At 41.6% G+C, this 25308-nt stretch overlaps 1 protein-coding gene across 2 annotated transcripts in view; it reads left to right on the top strand.

Moving 5' to 3' along the window:
- MTM1 (myotubularin 1) overlaps window positions 1-25308 on the top strand; it is an 85135-nt gene that overhangs the window by 6008 nt on the left and 53819 nt on the right. For both annotated transcript variants that reach the window (XM_023507581.1, XM_023507582.1), the window contains exons 4-5: window positions 13153-13263; window positions 16710-16811. In XM_023507581.1, coding sequence (XP_023363349.1) covers window positions 13153-13263; window positions 16710-16811 — 213 coding nt within the window. The remainder of the gene's footprint in view (window positions 1-13152; window positions 13264-16709; window positions 16812-25308) is intronic.

Raw genomic sequence — 25308 nt, 5'->3', positions numbered from 1 at the left:
GAAGGAAACCACTGGGAATGTTACTGACACATTGTGTTGATGGAATCAAGGCCATATGACAGACCCTGGTAAAGACACTCAAGTTGAATGGTGGTGCTTAATGCCAGCTAGGAGGGATGGTCCCTAACATCCTGCTGTGCATTTCTACTACAGTGCAGAGGACCACATAGAAGGCATGCATGTCCAATATGTGAGAAACTCCAAGCTAGCCAATGTGCTAGATAACAGAATCAGGGTTTGAAATTATATCATTGGCTAGGATGTTTGGAGCAAAACTAATACTGCAAAATTTAACATGGACAACATTTACTTAGTAAAAACTAGTTGTATCACTAAAGGATGGAGGAAGTCTGTCTCAACAGGAGTCCAAGCTTATTGGAACTAGTAATTGGATAGGACTGATTAAAAAGCCAATATACCTATAGGCTGAATTATTAGAAGTATAATATAATGGCTGGACAAAATGAGACAGTAGCCCCATCTGAAGTGTCATGTTCAAAGCCAGGTGATAGACATTTTAAGGGGGGGCACTGACAAAGTAGAGAGAGTCCGGATAAAGCAAACCAAACTAGTGAAGGGACTGCAATATGCTTACTGACCAAAATAAATGCTGATCTTGCCTCCAGAAAAGAAGCCTACAGAGAGGCATGATAGAGCCGTCTTTGAATATTTGAAGTGCCTTATGTGTGGGGCAGGGATTAGATGTGTTCTGTACAGCTCCCAAGCGTCAAAGTAGGGTAAAATGAAAGATTTTATGCTAATATATGTGAGATTTATCAAAAATCACAATGAAAACAAACATAATAGTCTCTTTTGCCTCTGAGACTCTTTGCTTATTGACTGGTCATGTATGCCTGGTTCCATTTTATGCTATCACTGAGGATGAGGTGGGGAAACTCACACTGGGATGACGTGACAAGATTGTATGTATAGTGTGATCTCAACTTTGTAAAACAAACTGATTATTTGTAGAAAAGAGGTTGGAAGAAAATACACCAAGAGTTTCAGTACTTCGGATATCTGCAGAGTGAAATTATCTATGCTTTGTTGTCTTCCTTTAAGTTGTCTATATTTTTAAAAATACCTAGAATGAGCAGGTATTATTTTTATAATCGGGAGAACACTTAGAAAGTTTTATTTTTGTTTTCACATGGCACCCTGGAGAGTGGGGATCAGTGCCGAGTGGGTGAATAAGATGCCTGCCTGACACTAATTACTAACTTATTTCTTCTTCCACTGAGTTTTACATAAACATTTTCAGCAATTGGCCACAACATAGTCCAAGTGTAAAATCAAGCACCTAATAGCAGAAAATGTCATATAAAGAATGCCCTTTAAGTGGTTATACAGGAGCCTTAAAACATAGTCATCATAGTGGTTCTTCACTTAAAGTCCTAAATAAGAGCATTAATTGTAAATCTTGCTGGAAAGTGTGAAAACTGTTGTTGTATGTTTGCCAAAGAGCTGTCATGTCACTGGCATTTTGAAGTGGACACCTGTTTGTTTCAGGTATGTAAACTGCAGTGGGAGTAATGAGTCCAGATTGTGTGTGGTCTGAATCTGAAGTCAGCCCCCACATGTCAAGGGCAGATTCCCTGCCTCCTGCTGCCCAGGGAAGTAGAGGAATGGAATGGTGGTCATGTCCTTGGATGGCCACAGTGCCCTTCTACCTGGACCTTTCTGCACTGCTTCCAGAGTGATCCTCCTTGAAGCAAGGCTGCTGGCTAGCCTCTCAGTTCTGAAATAATCATTGGCTGCCCATTGCCTGCAGAATAAGATCCATTCTGCTTTGTGTGGCATAAAAGTCCTTCTCACTTTTCTAGGCTTGTCTCACACAACTCCCCAAATGTGCTGTTCTCAATATATGCCAAGCCCCTTCCTCTTTCCCTTTTCCCCTTTCCCCTCACCTGCCATCCTTACTGAACCTGGAAGCCTTTCTCTGCTCCTTTGAGAAGCTGCTGTTCATCCTTCAGAACCCACCTCAAAAGCCATGCCCATCCTGGAGATTTCCCCAGCTTCCCATGAAGGAATCGCTCCTCCTTTGTGCCTCTGCAGCCTTTTCTCTTGCCTCTGTGTTAACACGTTGCTGTGCAACCTTCTCTGGCCACCTTAGCTGACCTTTTAATACCCTTCTTTCATGTTTTGTTTTTCTCCTGGGCACGTACCACTATCTCCTCTTTCTCTGATTCATCTTGTTTGTTGTGTCTCTGAGGACAGGGATTCTTGTCTGTTTGTTTCCCAGTGATTTTTCAGCTCTTCGGGTGAGACCTGGCACACTGAAGGTGCTCAGCCAGTGTGTAGCATAAACAGTGCTGTCTTCTCTGCTGCTCTGTCTGTGGTCTGAACAATTGCCCAGTCCTTTTGGCCCTTTCTGCCTAGCTAGTGCAGTGTGTAGTAGACAGTCCGTTCTCAGTAAAAGCATCTTCATTGAGTGAACTCAGGAGGGAACAGACCCCTGTGTTGTTAGCACTGCTCAGAGGACAAAGGTCTAGTTGCCATGTTTGACCACAGCACAGACTCAACTACACTGTGGCATCATGAGGACTAGCATTGCTTTTGGAGTTGAGGAATTCCATAGCCACCTTTTGGCATTGAAGGAGCTAAGACATTTGGCTTTGGGTTATTGTTATGACTATAGTCAGGGCGACTGTAAGTGTGTGGTGCCCTGTTAATCGGGTAGACTACCGTGAGAAAGACTTTTCGGATTCTCTTGCAGAACTCTGGTTCAGACATTATAGCAGATGAGAAAGATAAGCCTTGTTCATTCACACATTCATGTCTTCATTCCAGAAACATTCCCTGAGTACTGTGGTGAATCTAACACCATGTAAGGTGAAGAATACTCTACCCTGAGGTCTGCACAGCCTCATGGCATATAGAAATGAGCAATTATGGTGTAATATGACAAAGTGTACAGTGGCATGCATAGCGCTGCGAGGTTATAACTTCTTGTTTTGAGGACTGTTAACCCAAAGTGTTGAGTCAGAGAATGCTTTGTAGAGGAGGTGATACTGGAACTAAGTCTTGAAGAATGGTAACAATTTCCTGGGTAGGAGGGACGGGGTGGGGTGGGGTGGGGAAAATATCAGGTGGATTTCCGTGGCCATGTGGCGCTTTTCCGTGTTTCATGTGTAATGATAAGGGAGAGCGTCATATGCTGTGGAGCTGGTTGAGTGATCTGTTGCAGTTGAATATCAGGGAACAGGAGGAGATCAGGCTGGAAGAAGATCCAGCAGCCTCAAGAGTCTTATGAGTCTCAGTTAAGCACTGTGTAGGTTATGTGGGAAATGACGTATGAGATGTGTGTTTCAGGAGGAGAACTCTGGCTTCAGCGTGTCTGATGCATTAGGAGAGGGACAGGGAAGCAGGAAGACTAACTGGGATGTTATATTAGTTTTCCAGGTAAGTGACAAGGGCCTAATACGTTTGTAGTGGAGATAAAAAATAGGGGACAGCTGTGAGAGACTTGGAAGTATGCAGGTGGCGTTTGGAAGTAGGAATTTAAGGAAAGAACTGAGTCAAGAGATGACTCCTGTGAATTTTCACTTGGCTGATGAGAGCTGCCCCATTCATCGAAATCGACAGCATAGAAGGCATGTAGTGGATGAGTCCTGTGTGGAAATCAGGCTGTAGGAGGGGGCGTCCAGCTGCCAAGTGGACATGTCTCAGGAGTAGTTGTAAATGTGACCCAGACGCTTCTGAAGCGATCAGCACCATGGTGGTACTGAAGCCCACAGCAGCACTTGAGATGACCTGAGGAGAGTGCGTGATGCTAAAGTCTGTGTGCTGGGGCCAGAACCCTAGGGTCAGGAGCATTCTTCCATAGTGGGGACAGAAAGAAGCCCCAGCAGAGAAGACAAAGCAGTGGGAGTGGAGCAGCAGGAAGTTCCTGATAAAAGCCTGCAGGCGAAGTCCGTAGGAGAGAAAAATCTCAAAAAGGGAGTGGATTTCAGTGTGAAATGTTGGAAGGTACAGTAAGATAAAGAATAAAAAGAGGCCATGGAGTTGGCCATGAGGAGGTCGCAGCAGGTGGCAGTCTGACTGGTCTCCCAGGGCTCATGAGCTTCTGCCCATTTGTTCTTTTCCCCGTGGCTTCAGTGGCTTCTCTAGGTAAGGTGACATTGTTCGCTGTCAGAGCTCCTTAAGCCAGAGGTTCAAACAACTGTCTGGTGGACACAGTAGAATGATGGTTACTGGAGGCTGCAAAAGTGGGGGGCAAGGGGTATGGGGGGATGGTTAATGGGTACAAGAATAGTTAGATACAATAAATGACCTTAGATAGCTCAACAAAGTGACTATTATCAACACTAAGTTTGGGTACACGTCAAAATAGCTAAAAGAGTGGAAGTGGAATGCTCCTAACACAAAGAAATTATAAATGCCTAAGGTGATGGACACCCTTATGACTCTGATTTTGATTAATTCACATTGTATAACTATATCAAGCCATCACATGTACCCGGCGGAGATATATAACTCTCATGTACCCATGAGAATTAAAAATAAGAAATTAAAAAGACAAAGCTTAGAGGTTACCGAGCCCCATTCCATGTGAGCCAGGGTAGCAGCTGACAAGAGGAAAAGCACATTCTAGCCCGGCCCCGTCCCGGGTATTGACCTTTCTTTGAGCCCCAGGTTCTCATTTGTTACCACGTCCTGTGGATCTGTCAACTTTAAGCTGGCATCCCAGATGCATGGCCAAACTGAGATTATTCAGCTCTTTCTCCCTCTCTCAGTTCCTACTTTTGGTGTTATTGTCTGTCTTTTTTTTTTTTTTTTTTTTTTTTTTTTTTTTTTTTGATTTTCAGTTTTTGGCCAGGGCTGGGTTTGAACCCACCACCTCCAATATATGAGGTCGGCACCCTACTCCTTTGAGCCACAGGCGCTGCCCTCTTGTCTCTTTTAATGGGGTCGCTTTTCTGCCTTTTACCCTGGAGTCACCACTGTCTGCACATTTGCCCTGTCCTTGCTAGTCCTTTTGCCCCACCCTCATTCCAGGCCTGACCCCTACCATCACCTACCCCCCAGGCCTTGCAGCTTCTTCAGGTAGGCCTCCCTGCCTTCGGCCTCTCCCATTCCATTCTACCTACTCCTTGATATGCAGCCTACAACTCCTTTCTGATCTTATTGTGCATTCCTCAGCCAGCGTTCACGGTCCTGTCCAAGGTGCCCCATCTTGTCTTCCCAGCAGTGTTCTTTCCCACATCTCCACAGAGAACACAACCCATGCTCTGGTTCCCACAGGCTGGTCACTAGTCCCTAAGCAAGCTATATGCTTCCTCATCTGTGGACTCCTCCTCCAGCCCTTTTTTCCATCTACAACACACATTCATCCCCACCCCTCCCTACCATCTGTCCCCCAACCTCATTAGAAAATATTTTGAAATATTTAATATATAAAGCCTTTAAAGAATGCCATAAACAGTTGTAGATTCACCAACTAGCCAGGGAAACCGCATCCCTTCCTCCACCTCCACACCAGAGGCAGTCACTAGCCAGGAGTTGGAATTTCTCAGTCCTGGTCATTGCACACATTCCTTTAAAAAATAAAATGTCATCTAGGGAATGTGTAGGAAGCTAAAGGAATGGGGGCTTCTAAGTCTTCCAGTTGAGCAGATCACAACCCTATAATTTGAAATGTAATTTTTCATCTAATTTGCCTCTAGGTTGAGGACTTCTGGCAAGATAAGAAGCTTGTTGGGGGGTATAAAGTTTTCACTTTGTGATAAGAAAGAAACAGTACATTCTTCCTGGACTAACTTCAAGGAGAAATTTATTTGGCTTTTCTTGGAAAGATAGAATCATAGTGGTTCTATTCTTATGGCAGAGTATTACCCAAAGAGTCTTACATCTTATTCAATCAATGGTTCTTTTGTTGACCCTCTACAAAGACAGCACATACTCTGTTAACTTTTACTCCAGAAAGGCTATCTCTGTGCAGGACTAGTGTGGTGTGGTCTACTTGGCTTGTGTGAAGCATCACCTGTGCTGAGATAGGATTTGGAGAATCAAGGTGGGTGGACCGTCTGCATGTCAGACTCTGTCTTTCAAATATCCGGCTTGGAAATGACTTTTAGACAGGTGCTAGGTGGCATGACATCTAAGAGCTGAGCATCTGACAAGTTCAACAGCACTTATATCCCCTAATCTCTGTCATTGGCAGCCGTTGGAGCTGTCAGCCTTGGATGTCACCAGGAAGAGAGGCAAAGTATGCCTTCCATTGTGAGCATTTCAAAGCCAAAGGGGAGGCCAGCCCACTTCACTACAAGCTCTAGCAAAAAGGATTCCTGTAATAGTTTTCAAAGAATGCGCTGGAAAGTTTTTACTATTTTCCTTTGTTGAGGTCCTCCTGCCTAGTGGATTTAGTTCCTTTCATTTTAAGGTAGGTGAAATAATGTGAAAATAGACCACGATTAATCAAACTTCCTAGCGTGGGAATCGGAACCATCCTCTAGGTATTCTTTTTAACTTCTGCTCTTAAATTGTCTTCTTATATGGCTGCTGCAAAGTGGATGTTGTTTTTAGGTTATGAAAACAGTCAATTCCTGCTAATACCCTTGGTTTCTCTGTCCCTCATTCCCATGGTCATCTCTGAACTCGAAAGTCTGTGGGCTGCTGAGCCCTGACATTGGCAGTCACGAAATCATGTAATGGACCTCATTTCTTAGTTCCACTGCCAATTCAGGCTTCCTGACCTCAGAAGGGGTCTCATTGCCGCTTTGCAATTCTTTTTACTCTTGGGTTGAGTTCTCATCACATCCTCCACCACTGCAGTGACAAACCTTCCATGCTCGTTAGCTAACCCTGTCTCTTGTTCTGTTGAAGAGTTAAAAGTAACCCTCTCTGAGCTCTTATAAATTCCCCTCTCAACACCTAAGGGGTCTGCCTTTACCCATCTTTTCTTCCTTCTGTCCTACCCGAGAGAAAGGAATTAGACATCTTTTCCAAAGTGAATCCCTCTCATCATACATTTCTCCTTTCTCCTTTTTCCTCCTGTGGAGTCTGAGTGCCACAAAGCTTATTCTGCATCTTACTTTTTTGCTTTGTGTCATTTTGCTTTCTCCTGGCTGTGTGGATCTGTTCAAGTCTCTCCATTTTAAACCTCTGCCTTGCATTCCTGCTGCCCCCAATGCTATTTCCTCTTTCTTCCCCTTCTTTGCCGAACTGCTTTGAGAATTAGCCCACTCATGCTTGCTGCTACGTCCAGACCATCAAGTCCTGAACTTGAATTCTGGCTTCTGTTCCCTGTCGAAGCTGCTTCTCCCCCACTCTGCTCCAGCGACCTTGGTGGAGTCCTCAGTGTCTTCGCTTCTGTGCAGTGGCCTGCCCCTTCTCTGCAGTGGCGGGTTCCTTCTCTGTCCTTTCCGTGCGCTCTTGGCTTTTCTCCCCTGCTGCCTTTGCCTTCTGTATGGGTCATGTTTTCTTGCCTGCCTCCGACATGGGTTTGCCCAGAACCCCACCCTCACCCTCTTCCTTTTCAGTTGTCAGTTTCTTTGCAGTTGCCTACTTCCACTCCCAATCTTTCATTCCTTACTCATTGGATACTTGACAGCTGCTATGTGGCGAGCACCATGCTAGGTGCTAAGATATGGTGGTGAGCACAGAGACACAGTCCCCCCCGCAGAAAGCTCTGAGTTCTAATGGGACTCATGGATTCTTCAGATGGCCACCTGTCGTTAGCTTTGTGGGGCAGTAGCACTGAACTGCAGTAGTTGGCAGGGCCTGGAAATTGCCCTGAGAAAATGATGTTTGGCTTATGTCTAAAGAACACACACCGATTACCTAGAGGTGAGGCGGGGCCTGCAGAGGGGAGAAGCAGCTGTGAGCACCTGAGACCAAGGGGAGAGCATGACAAGGTGACAGTGTGGCTGTGTGGAGAGAGGGAGAACAACAATGGATAAGGCAGGAGAGAGAGGTAGCAGTGGCCAGATGACCTAGGCCTCACCAACCCTGTTCAGCTTTTGGATTTTTATTTTTTTAATTGTCAGGTAAATCTTGCATATATCATGTACTTGTGTTGTTTTGAAATATATATCCATTCTGGAATGGGTCAGTGATGCTAATTAACATATTCATGACCTCACACATTGGTGCTGAAAATTCTTAAAATCTATTCTCAGCAATTTTCAAGAATCCAACACAATGTTACTAACTAGACTCACTGTTGTGCCATAGTCTCTTGAACTTGTTCCTTCTAACTGATATTTTGTATCATTTGACCAACATCTCTCCACTACCCTCTCCAGGTTTGGGTTTTTTGGGTTCAATGTCAAGAAGCTTTTGAAGTGGTAGGAGCAGAGGAACGATAGCATCAGATGTGCTTTTCTCGAAGGCTGCCTTGGCTGCTGTAGAGGGCAAGTTGTAGGGGTGCCATGGTGGCTGTAGCAGTGTGCCAGAGGAGTTGCTGATGGTTATAGTGGTTGAAAGATTTGAGACTCATTTAAAGGTCAGTGTGGCAGAGTAGGAGATGTCAGGGGTGACTCCTTGGTTTCCAGCCACTGAGACAGGCAACCTTGCAGATAAGAATCAGGTCTTTACTTCTGGACATTTTGAGTTTGAAGTGCCCTTGGGATCTCTTTCAGTTCTGTATTTGTAGCTGCCACCTGGATATTTGGACTTGCTTCATTTATCATAATCTCAAACCCATGGTATCTAAAATGGGTCTGTTGATCTTTCTCCAAACCCCTCTCCTGTGCTCCTCGCATCTTTTGGTGGTACCACCAGTATTCATGGCAGAGATCTAAGTCTAAAGCCGAGTTACTTTGACTTTCTTGAGTGGCTAATGGCTTTTGCCTGTCTTGGCCCTCTCCACTTTCAGCTCCTCATAGCCTCCCCTTACACTCAAGCATCAGCTTCCATTATTTTGAGGAGTAGGTGTAGCCTCTCCTTACTAGTCCAGAGTGGTAGTGCAGCTATATGAATCTTCTAAAGCACCATTTGATTGTGGCAATCCTCTTCTCAAAAAGCATCTGCTGGATCTCAGTCACCTTGATCCTAACCCTGTGATATTCCCTAGGGAATTCTTGCCACCTGGTCTTAAATTTGGCCTGCTTGACTTTTAATAAAATCCTCATGCTTTCCCATGTGTGCAGCTGATGTGACTCTCACCTGTTTCTGGAATACCAGTCTCCAACTGATATTGCTTCATACTTAAAGGATCATCTTCAGTGTGGTCATCACCACCAATCCTTCATGCATGCCAATCAATAAGATGTTGGCTTGCCCTCCTCTCCATCCCGTTCCACTTTGGACTTTTCTTAGGGATCTTGGCATTTGTAACCTAGTATCATGGGTACTGGGTACATGTGTCTTATCTCCCAGATAGAGAGAAGCCTTGCTTCTTATCTTCATGGACCCCCTTGTGCAAGACAGTTTATGTTACATGGAGAGAGTAACATGTTGTATTGGAGGCACTGGAGAGAGTGAATGCATTGTTTTAGCTTGTTTGTAGTATTAACTTCTCTTTTATTTTAGATACTTAGAGGAACAAAGGCACAGCATTGAGTTAGAATGGATCTTTGAGAATCCTTAAATATTTGATGATATTTAGATAGTGATGACTCAGGTTTCCAAGGAGTTAAACTAATTTTCCTATTCCTGGATCTTCCAGTTTGACCTGCTGAGTTATCCGATCTTGAATGTGTCATTCAGGGAGAATGTGGCAAGTCGCCTCATTAGGCTGTAGGTGCCTTTGGTCAGGAGCTGGCTGGTTCTCTTCAGTGTCCTGTTTTCTGTGTTGTGTAGGGTCAGGGCAGTGTGAGCTATAGGATTTCCTCTGCACAGGGACAGACAGCAGCAAGGCTTTATGTTACTTTTAACTCGGTTTTTTAAAATATTCTTGCTTCTGTGTTGGTGTTAGAGTATCAGACTTTTATTCAGTGTCTAGTCCATGCATTTTAGGTATAAGTTTAACATTTTTGAATACAGTCCACGGATCATCATAAATCTCAATGCAGTATAATCTAAGCATAATAACAGATTGCCTGATAGCATGTTTTTAATAACTGGCCTGTATTGAGAAGAAAATACATTATAATATGCAGCTGTATATGTACACTGTACATTTTTCCCCCTTGGGCATTTGGGTTTCAGCCACATGTAGGAGGCTGAAAAATTCCTCCTTATAGGTACAAACAGAAAGACCTGTCAGATGAATGCTACAGCATATGGATCTGCTGTCTTTGCAGAGCACAATTGTGTCTTCCAAAAACTAAGATTTTCTTTGCCATAGTAATAATAATAATAACTTCCATTGTATTCTGGCTACCATTGACAGGCACTGTGCAAGGTATTTTAAATCCATTATCTCTAATCATCCCTACTTTGCAGGTAAATGTGGCCAGGAGAATAGTAACTTGCCAAAGTTTTATCCAGCTTTTGTTACACATTTATTTGTCAAAACTCAGATTGGACCAATTTTGTCTACCTTAAGAGCTTGTGCTCTTTACACTATGGTAACTATGCCCAGAGACTTCTTTGCTTTTTTATTTAAAATAATTATGAACGCACAGAACTTAGAAAAATTGTGCAGCGAAGTCTCATGTACCCAGCAACCAAATCCCCCTGATGAAGCTGCATTGCTTCCAAAGCCAGTGAGTTGATTGGTACAATCTATTAACTAGACTCTGGCTATACCTAAAGTTCAGCACTTGTTTTCGTATAGTCACTTTGTGTGTGTTTTTTTACACAGTTTTTGTGGCATTTTATCCTATGTAATACCTATCAACAATGAAGATATGGAAGTGTCCCATTACTGCCAAAGAACTCACTCATGTCCCTTTTTAGTCACACCCTTCGCAATCCCGGACAACCACTTTTCTGTGCTCCATTTCTACAGTTGTGTTATTTAAGACTGTCATCTATAAGGAATCATACAGCACATGACCTTGTGAGATTAGCTTTATTCACTCCAAGTGATGCCCTTTCTTAGGTTCTTCCAGGTTGCACACATCCATAGTTTATTCACATACATTGCTGAGTGGTATTTCATGGTACACATGCCCACAGTCTTACCATTTTGTTTAAATTGAATCTCTCTGTCGCTTTGGGTAGACTGATGTGATGTCATCATAGCTCACGACAACTGTATAGTCTTTGGCTCAAGCGATCCTCCTGCCTCAGCCTCCTGAGTAGCTGGGACTACAGGTGCCTGCTACACTTGGCTAGTTTTTCTATTTTTTAGTAGAGATGGGGTCTTGGTCTTGCTCTTGCTCAGGCTGGTCTTTGACTCCTGAGCACTAAGAGATCCACCCACCTTGGCTTCCCAGAGTGCTAGGATTACAGGTGTGAGCCACCACACCCAGCCAGTCTTATAGTTTTTGAATTTCTAGATATCCCTAAGAGCTACATTTATATTTTATGAATAAATTCTTAGTTTTCAGATTGTATTTTTTTTTTTTTGTAGAGACAGAGTCTTACTTTATCACGTTCAGTAGAGTGCCGTGGCATCACAGCTCACAGCAACCTCAAACTCCTGGGCTTAAGTGATTCTCTTGCCTCAGCCTCCCGAGTAGCTGGTACTACATTTGCCCACCACAACGCCTGGCTATTTTTTTCTTGCAGTTTTGGCCGGGGCTAGGTTTGTACCCGCCACTCTCGGTATATGGGGCCAGCATTTTACCCACTGAGCCACAGGCGCTGCCCTCAGATTGTATTTTAAAGAGAAAGATTTGAAATACAAGGAAACCTATGTTTGCATCCCTCAAAAGGACATGTTTAAAGAACAAAAACTCAGAAAACATCTGTTTTCTTAAAAGTTTTCTTTGTCAAAGTTACCTAACATGTTAAAGAAAATTTTGAATTAAAAATTGTGTAGCTTTTCATTTCTTTGTTCATATGAATACATATTTTATGTTACTGTAATCACAGGATATTTTGTATGCTGTTTTTTTCCCCACTTAAATTTATTTTTTCCATGTGCCATAATTTGAATAGTCAACTTGATGGAACAAGATGGAACTAACTAGAATTCTCTGCACCCTGATCTCCACTTGGGGCTCCACTGGACGTCTTCATGCATATGGCTTTTTCCCCCTCCTGTTGACTGATAGCCACAAGTTTTTAGGACTGAGATTATTGGATGATGCATCAGACCATTCTTATGATTCTTTGGATGTGTGTTCTCAGGCCTTGGCTTGAATGTCAACCCTGCTCCATATTTCCTGAACGAGCTGCTAAAGCTTTTTAAAGCTTTGGTTGCCACATCAGGAAAGAGGGACATCTCACCTCCATCTTACAGTGATAGTGAGGATAAAATGAAACAATGCATGCAAGCTCCGTGTTGAAGTATGTGGCACAGAGAGGTATTTCGTGGATGGCAGCTGCCGCTGTTATCTCGTGGTGGTGATTGTAATATTACTTCACTAACGTGATTCCATCATGCCAGCGGTCTGCGGACCACACGCACCCAGCATTGGCTAGCAAATGACAGAGAAGCATCACTGTGCGCTCAGGCCCTCTGCCGTGGGAAACACACTCTGGGCTGAGACAAGCACAATTTCCAGACGCATGGTGTCGTCTAGTCGGGGGAGGCAGACATGTAAATTTGTGATAACAAGACAGAGTGAAGCAAACGTTGTCGCAGCAGTCTCGTTGTCACAGCAGTCTGAATCAAGTGCCACGGAGCCTCTGAGGAGCAAGTGATTAATGTTACCTGAGTGAATTGGGAAGCAACACTTCATTAGAGGTGATGCTTGCTGAGCCAGGGTAGCCATCAGGAGAACTCTGGTAGTTGGGAAAGATAGCTCATTCTAGGGGAAGGGAATGCCTTGAGCAAAGCACACGGCCTGGTTGCAAAGTGTTGTCTGCAGATCAGTGAAAGGGTTCACTTAGTTGAGATACAAAATGTTGTGGGAGAGAAGCCTACAGAAACAGCAGAAAGTCACATGCCGGGGACCCTCGCAGTATCTACCTAGGCATTTAGTCTTTATTCCCCAGGCAGTGCACAATGGCCAATGTTTGGGGATGTATTTTGATTGCACAATTGACTGTCCTAATGCTTGCTCTTTCACGTGTGATCTGTATCACACTTTTGTTCATAAGGTTGTAAAAGAGCCAAGGTAAAAACACCTTGAAAGCATATGATTCTTGTAATATGTGATGTTTTCATTATACTGATGGAAATTCTGACTTTTGTATTTTTATCCATTACAGGATTCTGCTCTAATACTTGATGTTCCTCTGGGTGTGATCTCAAGAATTGAAAAAATGGGAGGCGCTACAAGTAGAGGAGAAAATTCCTATGGTCTAGATATTACTTGTAAAGTAAGAGATTCAATACTTTCTTACACAAAGAACAGGGCACGTTAGTGTTGAATAATAGTAGAAAGTTAATGTGGGTTTGAAAAACAATTGAAATCTCTTGTTCATCTAAGGACTGGACATGATTCCTCCTCAAGTGTCTAGGGAAGTAGCTCCCACACGAGGGGCCCACTGTGGTCACTGCGTATGAGCACTCAAGGACTCAAGCAACTGGTCAGTTTGTTAGCTTGACTGATGGGGGAAGAAAACTTTATGGATACAATTCCTTAAACCCACTTTAGTTTTTGCTGCAGCTTGCTCCAGGTGCCCCTTTATGTCATGTGTTACCAGCTAGATCGCTTCATACTACCTAGAAGAGACTGTGCCCTCTGTTGGCAGGCTGTGTCCTTACCTCTAGCTAGCTTTGTAACTTTTGCTGAGGTAGTTTTCAAAGGTATTAACATTTTTCTGTAATATTAACTGTGTACTGAACATCTGTGTCCGTCCAAACACGTGCTAGGTGCTTTGTATTTAGTCCTCAGCACAGCCCTCTGAGAGGGACATCTGGTAGGTGGGAAGCCTAAGGCTCAGAAGAGTTAGGTACCTTTGCTGAGATAAGCTGGAAAGGCCAGGTCCTGGAAGGTTGAGTTGCTTTCAAATGTCTCAGTTGACCATGAAAGGTCCCTCTAGTGCAGGTGTTAGCGAACCTTTTCTGTGAAGGGCCAGACAGCAAATATTTCGGCTTTGTGGGCCACATAGGATTCCTGTCACATATTTTGTTTTTTCAACCCTTTTTAACATGGGAAAAACATTCCTTTTTTGAGGACCATACAAAAACTGACCTGGACTAAAGTTTTCTGACCAAGCCAATCCAAGTCCTTCATTCAATGAACAGAGAAACAAGGCCTGTGCTAAATGAGATTACAGCATTTATCTTCAGATTACAGCCAAAATATCTTCCTGGAAACAGTGGTATCATAATAGTCATATTCCATTTTCTCAGTAATAGACCAGACATTGATATAAAGGGACTCTGCTGTGGTAGGAGAAAGATGACTCACTGTCCCATCTAACATAGGTCACCTTTCACCTGTGGTTAATAATCATAATACCACTGTATCTCTTTCTCCCCCAAAGTAGTTACAACCCCTACAAATTTAGCTATATCAGCTATGCACGTGGGGATTTCTGTTTGCCAGTGGCAACTCCCAAGCTGTAGGTATAAGTCTCAGAGGTTTTGTCCAGCAATGGAGGAGAAGCTAGCCCTGATTGTGTGAATTGTTAGCCTGTAAGCCCTTGCCAACCACTTGGCATCTTTCAATAAAACGAAAAAGCAAAGCAGAACCATACTGCCACAAGCGTTGTCTCTCTCTCCTCCTCTCCTCCTCAGCTTATAGACAGTGTTGTTTTTTTTTTTTTTTAGAATCAGTGATGGTGTAAGTCATGCCTTTACAAATGCCTTGGAATGACGCCTTACTAAACCAACCCTTCAGAGTCATTGCAATGGGGACTTGCAGGGCTTGGAGCAGCACCATATGGCCCAGTTCTTAAATGAGCTGAGGGTCTGAGTGGGAGACTCCTATGCCACAGGGATCTCTCCCAGGTACCCTTCCCTGGCCAGTGCAACTCTGAGGAGACCAGGTGGAACATACCAGTTAGTATAGGCTTGTATTTCTGGTACAGATTTGCTGATCTGCTGCCTGTGAGTCATTTGCCTTTTCTGCTTCAATTTTCTTGTTGGCAAGAAATAATTATCTTTAATTGTATCTTAACCAGATGGCAAAAAAGAAGTCATTTGAATCAACTGTGCTTTGCAACATTAAAAATAATTATTTAGATCACCAATTGATCAGAATAAATATTTATTTAGAGATGGTTGAATTTCTGGCCAGGAAGTTAAGGCAATTATGCTACAGAGTTATCATCTGACCAGTGACTATTAGGAAGACGGTTTCTCACAGGTCCTTGAGGCCTGAGGGTCCTCAGATGTCTAGTGTTGTACTTGTGGCTGTTGTAAACCCTTTTTTAAATTAAATCATAACTGTATACATTAGTGCATTTATGGGGTACAATGTGCTGATTTTAGATACAATTTGGAATGCTTATATGAAACTGGTTAACATATCCTTCACCTCACTTAATTATTGTGTTAAGACATTTATACTCTACTCTTAATAGATTTGACATGTAAACCCTTTTAATGTATATCATCCCACTGAAAGGATTACCCCTTCATTTGCTCATTGCTTTGCATTGTGAACCAACAGCTACAATCACAATACTCTTGGGATGAGATGTGAACTAGTTGTTGAACTTTATTCAGTTATATGCTTTTAAAAATGAAAACACAGAATCCAGGAGTTGGCAAGGCCTAGTAGATGTCTGTATACAGAATAATCAATCTCAAGTCATTCATTAGCAGTCTTAGTGTCTAGTTCCCTATACATTCTTTGTTCCATTTGCAGTTTAGGATATCTTACATTTGGCACACCCTTTGCTGGTCCTTCAGACCAAGGATGTAGGAAGCTTTGAGAGTACTCTTGAGATAAGAAATGAAAAGGCAATTTGAAAAATACGAAGATTGTGATACCCAAGAGAGCAGGTACTTGGTCTGTTGCACTCCCAAGGCCCAGCACAGTGCTCATCTTCTAAAATGAGAATGGAAAGTACAATATTTTTGATATGTAGCCACCACTCAGTCACAGCATCGTGACTTTCTTTCAAGAGACAACCTTAAAAAAATTCATCTTGAAATAAGATAGACTGTTATGTTTATATGTAATACAAACTGACATTTAAAAGAGCTTATTTGTGTTGGATTTGATTTAAAAGATAGTTTTCCTGCTTATGGGAGAGAGATGTATCAGAAAGTACCTTTAAAATCTGGTTTTGACCATAGAATTTTAGTTCCCAAAAGTATAGTTAGTACTAATATGGGGCACCTTAATGTGGCTAACAAAGAACTCTGTGAGAGCAAAATTACATAGTAAAAATATCTTACTTACATTACTTGCATGTGAGTTTAAAATGCCAGTTAATTAGGGAGAAAGCTGCTGTATTTTAATGACATGTTTGACAATGTTGATATTGTATTTGATAGCAGGTATTAAGTTGCATGGATAAAATACTGTTTTATAGTTATTCTTCAGAAACCAGCCAAAGTAGATAGATACGATAGATGATGTGAAGGGCAAGGCTTGATTTTTTTTCTTTTATAAAATAAATTTTCTCTTTAGCACTACTTGCTTTATCTTCTCTTTACACTGATGGCTGTGACAGGAATATTTCCAGGTGTTCTTAAAATGGATATTTCCAATTATCATATAAAACAAAGCAATTTTCTTAGTAATGTAGATTCATTGCCCTTTTAGGTAAGTGACTCTTCTCCCTTAATGAACAGAAGATTTTTTTGCTAACTAAAGTGACTTTATTTGAAGGCTCAACTGTCAAATTTCTCCTTTGCTTCCTAGGACATGAGAAACCTGAGGTTTGCATTGAAACAGGAAGGCCATAGCAGAAGAGATATGTTTGAGATCCTCATGAGATACGCCTTTCCGCTGGCCCACAGTTTGGTAAATTCCAGAGTTCTCCTCGGTGTCAGAAGGTCCTCAAGTGCCTTCTCTGTGAAAACTGCCTGTGGGCTGGGATCTTCTTTCTTTAACTCCATTGCATTCCCCAGTGTAATATGTATGCAGGGTTGTTTATCAACTATGATTTAATTATTTCCAGAGGGACTAGGTTTCTCCCCTGCCAGTTTGTGCAGGATGGATTGCCCCAGGTGACTATATATACTAAATGCTTTCAAATGCCATCCAAATGATAATACAGCAGAAACTCCATAGTTGACCACCTTCCTACACTGACCACCTCTTTAAGTTGACCTAATTTTCATAGACCAGATATGCATCATGTGTATGTATTAGCCTAGTAGGCCTGGTTCCTTATGTCGACCACCTCTGTATATTGACCAGTTTGTTACAGTGCCCTGGGTAGTCAACTACAGAGGTTCTACTGTATTTGGCAGCACTGATTTATTATGCATTTGATCAGTTACAATCTATGACTTAGTCCACAAGGTGATTCAGTCTTATGCATACCTAAAACTTTTCCTTTCTCTTCACCAAACAGTTGGAGTATCCTTAGTTTTACCAGGTGGCTAAAATAAGCCTTTCCGTGAGTCTCACCCCTTGACAATCTTTCTTTATACACCCTGCCTTGATCTTGTCCTCTTCTCTTTTGTCATGATTTGCTTGCATCTTCTTACCCCTCTCCTCTTCTGGTTGGCTCTAAGCAAACTTGGAAGTGAGTGCCCATTAAAGGGAGCGTGAGGACATAATTCTTTTAAAAATTATGGTATAAATTCCTTTATTTGAAGCATAGGATAATTATACTGCAGACTATGCTGAAAGTGATGAGAGGATCTTAAGTAGAAGAGCCATGTGTTGATCACAGATGAAAATGCAGCACTTGGAAACAATGCACTGATTTTTGTATCACTGTATTCAATTTCAGCCTTTTCTAAGTTTCTGATTAAATATGTGATTTTACAACTATTTCTATATTAAATTTTTAACTCTATTAGGATAAAAAGGGTTTTATGGGAAAATATTTTTAAAATTATAGTGAAAGTGAGAATGTGAGTCTAATATGTGAAAGTTCAGTTAGAAAATGTGTTTTATCTTGGTTTATGCATGTCTGGCCCTAAAGTATTAGAAATGTACAACATTTGAAGGAGATAAAGCCCTAGTCCATCTCCTGCAAGGTCTTGCTCTATTAGCTATCCCCTTTCTCTGACATCTTCTAGGAAAAGACAAGTATTTGACCAACTTTCTCCGGAAACTGCTGTCCCATCTCTCACTTCATTGCCAAATGTCTGGAAGGAATATTGTAGGCCTATCCTCATCTGCAGCCCCTTCATTCCTCTAGCCCCATTCGGGTATGGGGCTCATGACCTTTTACCGACCAAATCTAGTAGCTCATTTACATCTTCATTCTGTTTGATCTCTCCCCAGCATTCAACATTTTGACCACCTTCTTGAAAGGCAGTGGAGACAGCTCCTCCCCAGTCTCCACTGCCTCTGTCTTTTCCTTAAATGTAAACATCTTGCCAGTGCTCTACTCTCTTCTTTTTTTCACTTTATTCTCACTTTGGCTTGGTGGTTTTTATTTATTTTAGTTTTAGTTTTTCCCCTTATTTTTTTTATAATTATTTTTTATTGAATCATAACTTTGTATATTGATGCATTTATGGGGCTTATGGTACTGCTTCGATAGGTGGTTTCATTTAGTCACATTATTTAATTTGTCACTGCTATGGAGATGACAATATCTATCCCTGATATTATCTTTGAATGAGTCTAGCAAGTCTAACCCTCAGACACTTTCTCTAGAAGTCTGTAAGAATCACAAACTCATTGTCATCCTAACCTCTTTTTTTTTTTTAAATTTCAGGTGAATGTGAGGGTACAATATTTGAATTTGTTAGGTAGAGTCCCTCTTATAGTTGTGTCCTACACCCAAAGGTGTGCCTCATACTTCTACATACCCATCCTCCCCCCTTTCTCTCTCCCCCCAACTTGAATTGAATTGAGTTTTATGTCATGTGGGAGGGTATTAGATCATCTATTGGCTTAATATTAGTATTGAGTACATTAGATATTTGATTTTCCATTCTTATGATACTTTACTAAAAAGAATGTATTTCACCTCCATCCAGGTTAATACAAAAGATATAAAGTCACCATCTCTTTTTATGGCCCTAACCTCTTTGCAGTTCATAAAATATACTTTGTCCTATATCTCCTGCAAATTTGAGGATCTTCAGTTGTTTAGATATGATAACTTGAAGGCAACTGTCTATTCTTCCCCTGCGTTGCCTCCCATAGGCACATCAGTTCCAAATCCTGTAGGTTCTACTTACTGGTTACTCTTGGCTATTTCTTCCTATTTGTACTTGAGCTTCCTACTTTGAGCCATGCTTCCAACCAGGCATCCCTTCTTTCAGCTTCTTCCCCTTCCAACTCCTTCTGCACAGTGTTGCCAGCTGTTGTTTGTTTGTTTTGTTTTAAATTTAAGTAGGATCATGTCACTGTATCACCCACCACACCCACAAAAAGAAAAATAAATAAACACAAAACCCCAGTGATTCTCCATGGCTACGGTGTGTATGGCAGCCACATAGGACAGCCTCGTGACCCTCAGGCACACGTAGGGCTCTCTCTGTTGGGAATTTTCTGTCCCCTTTACCTGAAGTTCCCCACCACCATGCTGTCTCCTTGATGCCCATCCTCCACATGCTCAGCCTTCCACATCTTGATCAATCCTAGGTTCTCTGCCATGCCTGTGCGTCTCCCAGGTGAGGGTTCTTACATTTCACTAGTCAGACTTTGCAGGTCCCTGTATGAGAGCACTTACCTCTGTCTGCCTTGTGTAATAATGTTGGAATTGCCTGCCATACCCCGACCCAGCCTGGTATATTACGAGCTTAAAAATGGGGCTCAGCCTTTCTTTCTCTCTCTAGTCTCAGCCTGGTGACTTCTGCACGAGAGTTTTACAATGAAAAAGTTTTTAATTGAACTGAGCTTTAATAGAAATTGAGGGCAAAATCACTATATGGAAACAAACAGATAGATATTTTTGAACATTGTGAACCTAGCAGCAATACCAAGAATTCCTTGTTGCTGTCATTGGAGTCATCCACAGAGACCTTGACTTCTCAAGTCTGTGGTACTTGGCCATGTTTTTTGTATCTGTGCTGGGAATCACTGCTTCTTCCTTTGGGAAGTCACTAAAGTAACAAAGCAGAGAGAAAATGTGAACTGAATTGTTCCTACAAAGTTTGGGGACGTGGCATTCTCTTACATTTTAATTACTAAAAGTCATCCTTAAAGAAAGTTTCAGTCAGTCACCAAAATAATACAAGATACAGATTAAAACACTACTTTTGGAAGATCAGTCCATGATGTTCAGGCCAGCATGTGCATGTTTGATCAGTGAAGTTCATTCCAGAGTCCCTGTGGAAAAAAAGTACTCAGGAGGCTTAGGGCTTGAGTGCTGAGAAGGGTAGGCACCATTGCCAGAGTAGGGAAGTCAGAAAAGGATTTCATTTGTGAAACAGGTGGAAGAAAGGGAAAGGAGTAGGAACAAAGAGTTCTGCTTTGGATATGTGTGGCATTTCTTGTACTTTAACAGAATTGACAGCAGACTACTGCAGTCCTGCCCCACAGAAGAGTCTGGAGGTATACATTTGGAATAGTGGTTCTTAACCTGTTGGAAATTATGGACGTCTTTGATAATAAGATGTAAATTGTAGTTTCTCTTCCCTTGAAAAATGCACTTCTATACACAACCTCACATAAAATTTTAGGGAATGGTTGGTCCCTCTGAAGCCCCTCTGTGGTTCCCTGGATAAGTAACACTGGCATGTAATAGAGAAGTTCAAAACCATAACCTTGGACAAGACCAGCCTGTAGGGAGTAAAAATGGGAAAGGAGCCAAGTGAGTGGTTAGAGAGGTGGAAGAAGCATCTGGAGTGTGTGGTTTGTAGAGGGCTTAAAGGAAGAGGGGTTCTCGGGGATGGTTGTGGGTATCACATGTAGGAGGCCCAGGGAAGAGAGGGATCAAGAGCTCCATGGGGGCCCAACTTCCTAACTATGACCTGTTTGATGTTGGGACATCCATTTATTATTTTTGTATCCCCAGTGCCTAATCCAGTGCCTGGCATAAGTTTACTGTACTTTGGTGAATTTAGGAAAATGATCTCAGGTTGGAGGGGACAGATGCCAGTTTATAGGGGTTTAAAGGGAGAGTAGATGGTTTCAAAAAAGAGGTCGGAGTAGCATATTTTTCCCCCTAGAATTCAGAAAGGTGAATAAATACTATTTGTAGACAGGAGAAAGAAGCTTTGCCTCTTTTTAAGGCAAGAGAGATCTTTTCTAGAGCAGGATCCTGGAGAAGGCAGAGAGGAATGGGCTCAAGCCCAGTTTGTGGGGCAGTTTTGGAAAGGAGAAGGGACTATTATTCCTCTGAGACAGAAGGGGAAGAAAAGTTTCCAAACTGCCACAGTGGGGAACATGAGAGTGTGCCAAAAAGGGATTTCCTGGGCGCATAACCTAAGCCTGATTGCATTGAGCAATACAAAAGGCTCCTGCTTGAAAAGATCACTTTGTTAATATTATTGGAACTGTTCAGCCAACTGCAGATTATCTCAGTGATTTTTATTGGCATTTTGAAGTCAGAAGTGAACTTGCTATTGCATCTATGAAATGGTGTTTGGAGGCCAAGTGAGCTGGGTCCCAAATCCAGCCAGGGATGAATAGACCATGAGTGGGCTTTTCTATTTCAGACCACCCCTTTGGCTCTCTCTGGCCTCTTTTCCCATTAGTATTTTCCCCAGTCTGTGTGTTTAAGTCAGGACTTACACTTCAAATTGAACTTGAGCTATTTAGCACCATTAACTTGATTGTTTCTGTATTATGTCAATCTGATAAGACATGCACATTTTCTAGGTAACATATTCTATTTGGGCCAAAGCATTTATTTTCTTGTTTTACCTTTGCTTTGATTTTCAAATGCTAGAAATTGTTCTGAAATCTCATAAATTGCATGTAACTTGATACTAGTTCTATGTAAATGATAAGTTTTTATAACAAAGTCTCCAATACTTCTGATATTCTGGTGACCTTTTTATGGCAGAAATAAAAATTATATACATTTGAAGAAAGCCTATTAGATACAGAAAGATAAAGAGTTTGTCAGAGTGATATGTTCAATGGCAGTGTTCTTTGATTGGTTTCCTTTATTATTTGCTCATTTATTACTCAGATGGGATAATCAGAGATAATCTAAATTTTAGATAGGAGCTTTTTAAACTGTCAATCCCAACCTATTAGTCATAAAAGTTAATTGACTAGGTTTCAACCAACATTTTAAATTGGAATAGAATATAATATATTAAGAGCATAACACAGAATATGGGTAAGTTTCATGAAATATTTCTTTCAGATGTGTGTCATGGTGTTGAAATACGTTGCTTACCATTAGTCATGGTCAAGAAAGTTTGAAAAACATCACCTTAGATAAGGGTAAAATAAAATTAAGTTATCATCAGCATTACTAAAGTCACTTACATCTATCTTTATAGCTATAGGTATACGTGTATCTTCTTGAATTTTAAATGAAAATTTTGAGTTTATGAATAAACTCATGGAATGTAGACTCACATAAGGGAAGTCTAGAGCTAGAAGAGATAAAACCTAAGACCCAGGTGCCAGAGCCACTTATCGGGAGGCCCAGTGAAGGGACTTGTTTGCAGAACCTTTCAGTTCTGTGTTTACAAGCACGTGCCATAGAGCCTGACAGCCCTGTCTGAATCTGGCTTAGTCACTTACCTGCTTGGAGACCTTGGCAGTGACATAATATTTACATGCTTCAGTGTTCTCATCTGTAATGGGAATAATAACGGTTTCTACCCTGTAGGGTTTTTGTGGGAATTAAATGTCAAGTGCTTACAATACTGCCTGGCATGCAGTAAGTGTCCAATAAATGTTTGCTATTCTATTCTTAGCACTGTGTTCCCAGCAGATATAAAGGATAAGGATGATTACAGCAACACACTTTTCCTCAAGACTCTTAATAAAGCAATCATGATAGCATGTGGGACACTTTAAGCTCTTTAAAAGAAAGATACTGTATAAAAATTAGTGTTATTTTATTAACAAACCATTGGTTGTACCTTCATAAAGGATTCATCAAAAGTCTTGCATTTTGGAGTATTAAATCCAGAAAGCATTTGAAGTAAAGATGTGAGATGTGAGAGGTAGTGATAAGTAATGAATAGAATTCCTCAGAAATTGTTTTCCATTTTTTTTTCTTTTCATCTTCTGACCCAGCTCAGGCTTACTGTTTTCAGGGGACCATTCAAGTTTATATTTCTGCACTTCCCATTTTCCCTTAACATTCTGGATTAAGCTCTTTGGCATCACGAATCTTCCTTGTTCTTGTATGAGATGATAAGCAGTCTTATAGTTGCAAAGTTCTTGTCTTGGGTGGGGAATTTGACCTTTATGTCAATGAGAACAGGCACAGATGAGGGGACTTGGTCTTGCCCTCTCTAATTTCAGGAGAGAAGCAACTAGGTTGCCATGGAGACCTGTGGCCTCCCACAGACTGATGGTCCGAAGGCTGGAAGCAGTGTTTTCAGAGAAGCAGCACCTTTGGGAGCAGGGTCCATCGGCATTTGCAGGCACTTGGTGCTGCTGCTTTGGTTTTCACAGTGTTTGCTGCTTTTTTCTTATTTCCTAGCTTTGGTGAACCAGGTCACCCAAGCACGCTTAAGCTCTTCACCATTTCTCCCTTGTGTCCTCTCTTCCTCTACCGATTATGCTGGCTTCTAAAAAGAATTGCAAAAAAATTGGTAAAGTTGATTATGGGGGTGAACATCTTTTTTGCTCATTTGAATGAGAGGTATAAATGATCCTGGGAATAGAGAATTAACATACAATGCCTTGTTCCTTTGTCTTCAGCTCAGAAATGAGGAGATTTTTATAAATAACTGTGAAATTTTAAAGTAGGCTGAAACTTAGTGGACTTTTACTTTCTAGACCGATTACAGAGTTAATAGATAAAAAGAAAGAAATGATTTTCCCATGGGAATCGAGCTGAGAAGTGCATGTACACCCCCACACACAGCCACACTGCTGCCCACACTCGTTCTCAGTCTAGATATGGTCTTGGGGCTAAAAATTATGTCTTAGTTTTTATATTTTCTTTTTGGCCAAGGCTTATTTTTTTTTCCTTGAATAAACAGTAAACTTGGCTAGTTAAGGGACTAATCATGCTTCTAAATCTCCCCCCTTCCTGCCTCCTCTAAGACTTGACCCTCTATTCTCTTGATTTCTCCCTCTCCACTTCCTTCTCCCACTCAGCTTCTGGGTGCACTTGGTTCTCCTCCCTACTACTCATCTCCTGAAATTGTTGTTTCACCAGGACTCTTCCCTGGTATTGGTGTGTCTGTGTTCAGAATCCTAGAATTCTAGTGCAAATGTCCTTATGATAAAATGATTTTTTTCCATCAGTAGATGCCTAGTCATGGGATTGCAGGATGAAATGAGAGGTCTAATTAGAGTTCTTTGAGGATTCTCCATACTTCTTTCCAATGAGGCTGTATTAGTTTGTAGTCCCACTAGCAGTGTAAAAGTGCTTCCTTCTCTCCACATCCGTGCCAGCATCTGCAACTTTAGGACTTTGTTATGCCGGCTATTCTCACTGGAGTTAGATGACATCTCAGGGTGATTTTGATGTGCATTATTCAGCCATAAAAAAGATGGAGACTTTACATCTTTTTTATTAACCTGGATGGAGTTGAAGCATATTCTTCTTAGTAAAGTATCACAAGAATGGAAAAACAGGTATCCAATGTATCCAATACTAATATGAAGATAGTAGATGATCTAATAGATGCCCACTAAGACAAAAAGTCAATTCAAGTTGGGGGCTGGGGGAGAGGGGAAGAGGGAAGTGGATTGGTATGCTCCCACTTAATGGACACAACTACAAGAGGGACTCTACCTAACAAATGCAAACATTGTAACCTGGCTGTTTATGCTGTCACATCAACCTAAAATTAAAAAAAGAAGCCTAGAGTTATCTGCCTGCCTGCACATCCTCAGCCTCCATTCCATAACTCACTGTGCCCAGACTTCCAGGCCTCCTTCTCAAGCAGAACTATTCTTGTGAAAGTGACTCAAGCTTTTACAAGTTATAAAACATGGTAATCTGTTAGACCTTACCATCATTTGAGTCTTAACCACTCCATTCTTTCAAAGTTGTGGTTTTTACATTTTGAGTGGATACAAAAGAATATAAAATATATGTAAAATACAAAGAATACTGATTTTTTTCTTGAGGCAAAGTCTCATTCCATCACCCTGAGTAGAGTGTCATGCCATCATAGCTCATAGCAACCTTAAACTCTTGGGCTAAGTCCATGGTTCTCAACCTGTGGGTCATGACCCCTTTGGAGGTCAAACAACCCTTTCACAGGGGTTGCCTAAGACCATCCTGCATATC

Source organism: Otolemur garnettii, unplaced genomic scaffold (assembly GCF_000181295.1).
Source record: "Otolemur garnettii isolate 467f Iridium unplaced genomic scaffold, OtoGar3 scaffold00190, whole genome shotgun sequence".
In the NCBI taxonomy this organism is placed as follows: Eukaryota; Metazoa; Chordata; class Mammalia; order Primates; family Galagidae; genus Otolemur; species Otolemur garnettii.
The sequence above is the reverse complement of the archived record's forward strand: the minus strand, read 5'-3'. Positions and strand labels throughout refer to the sequence as shown.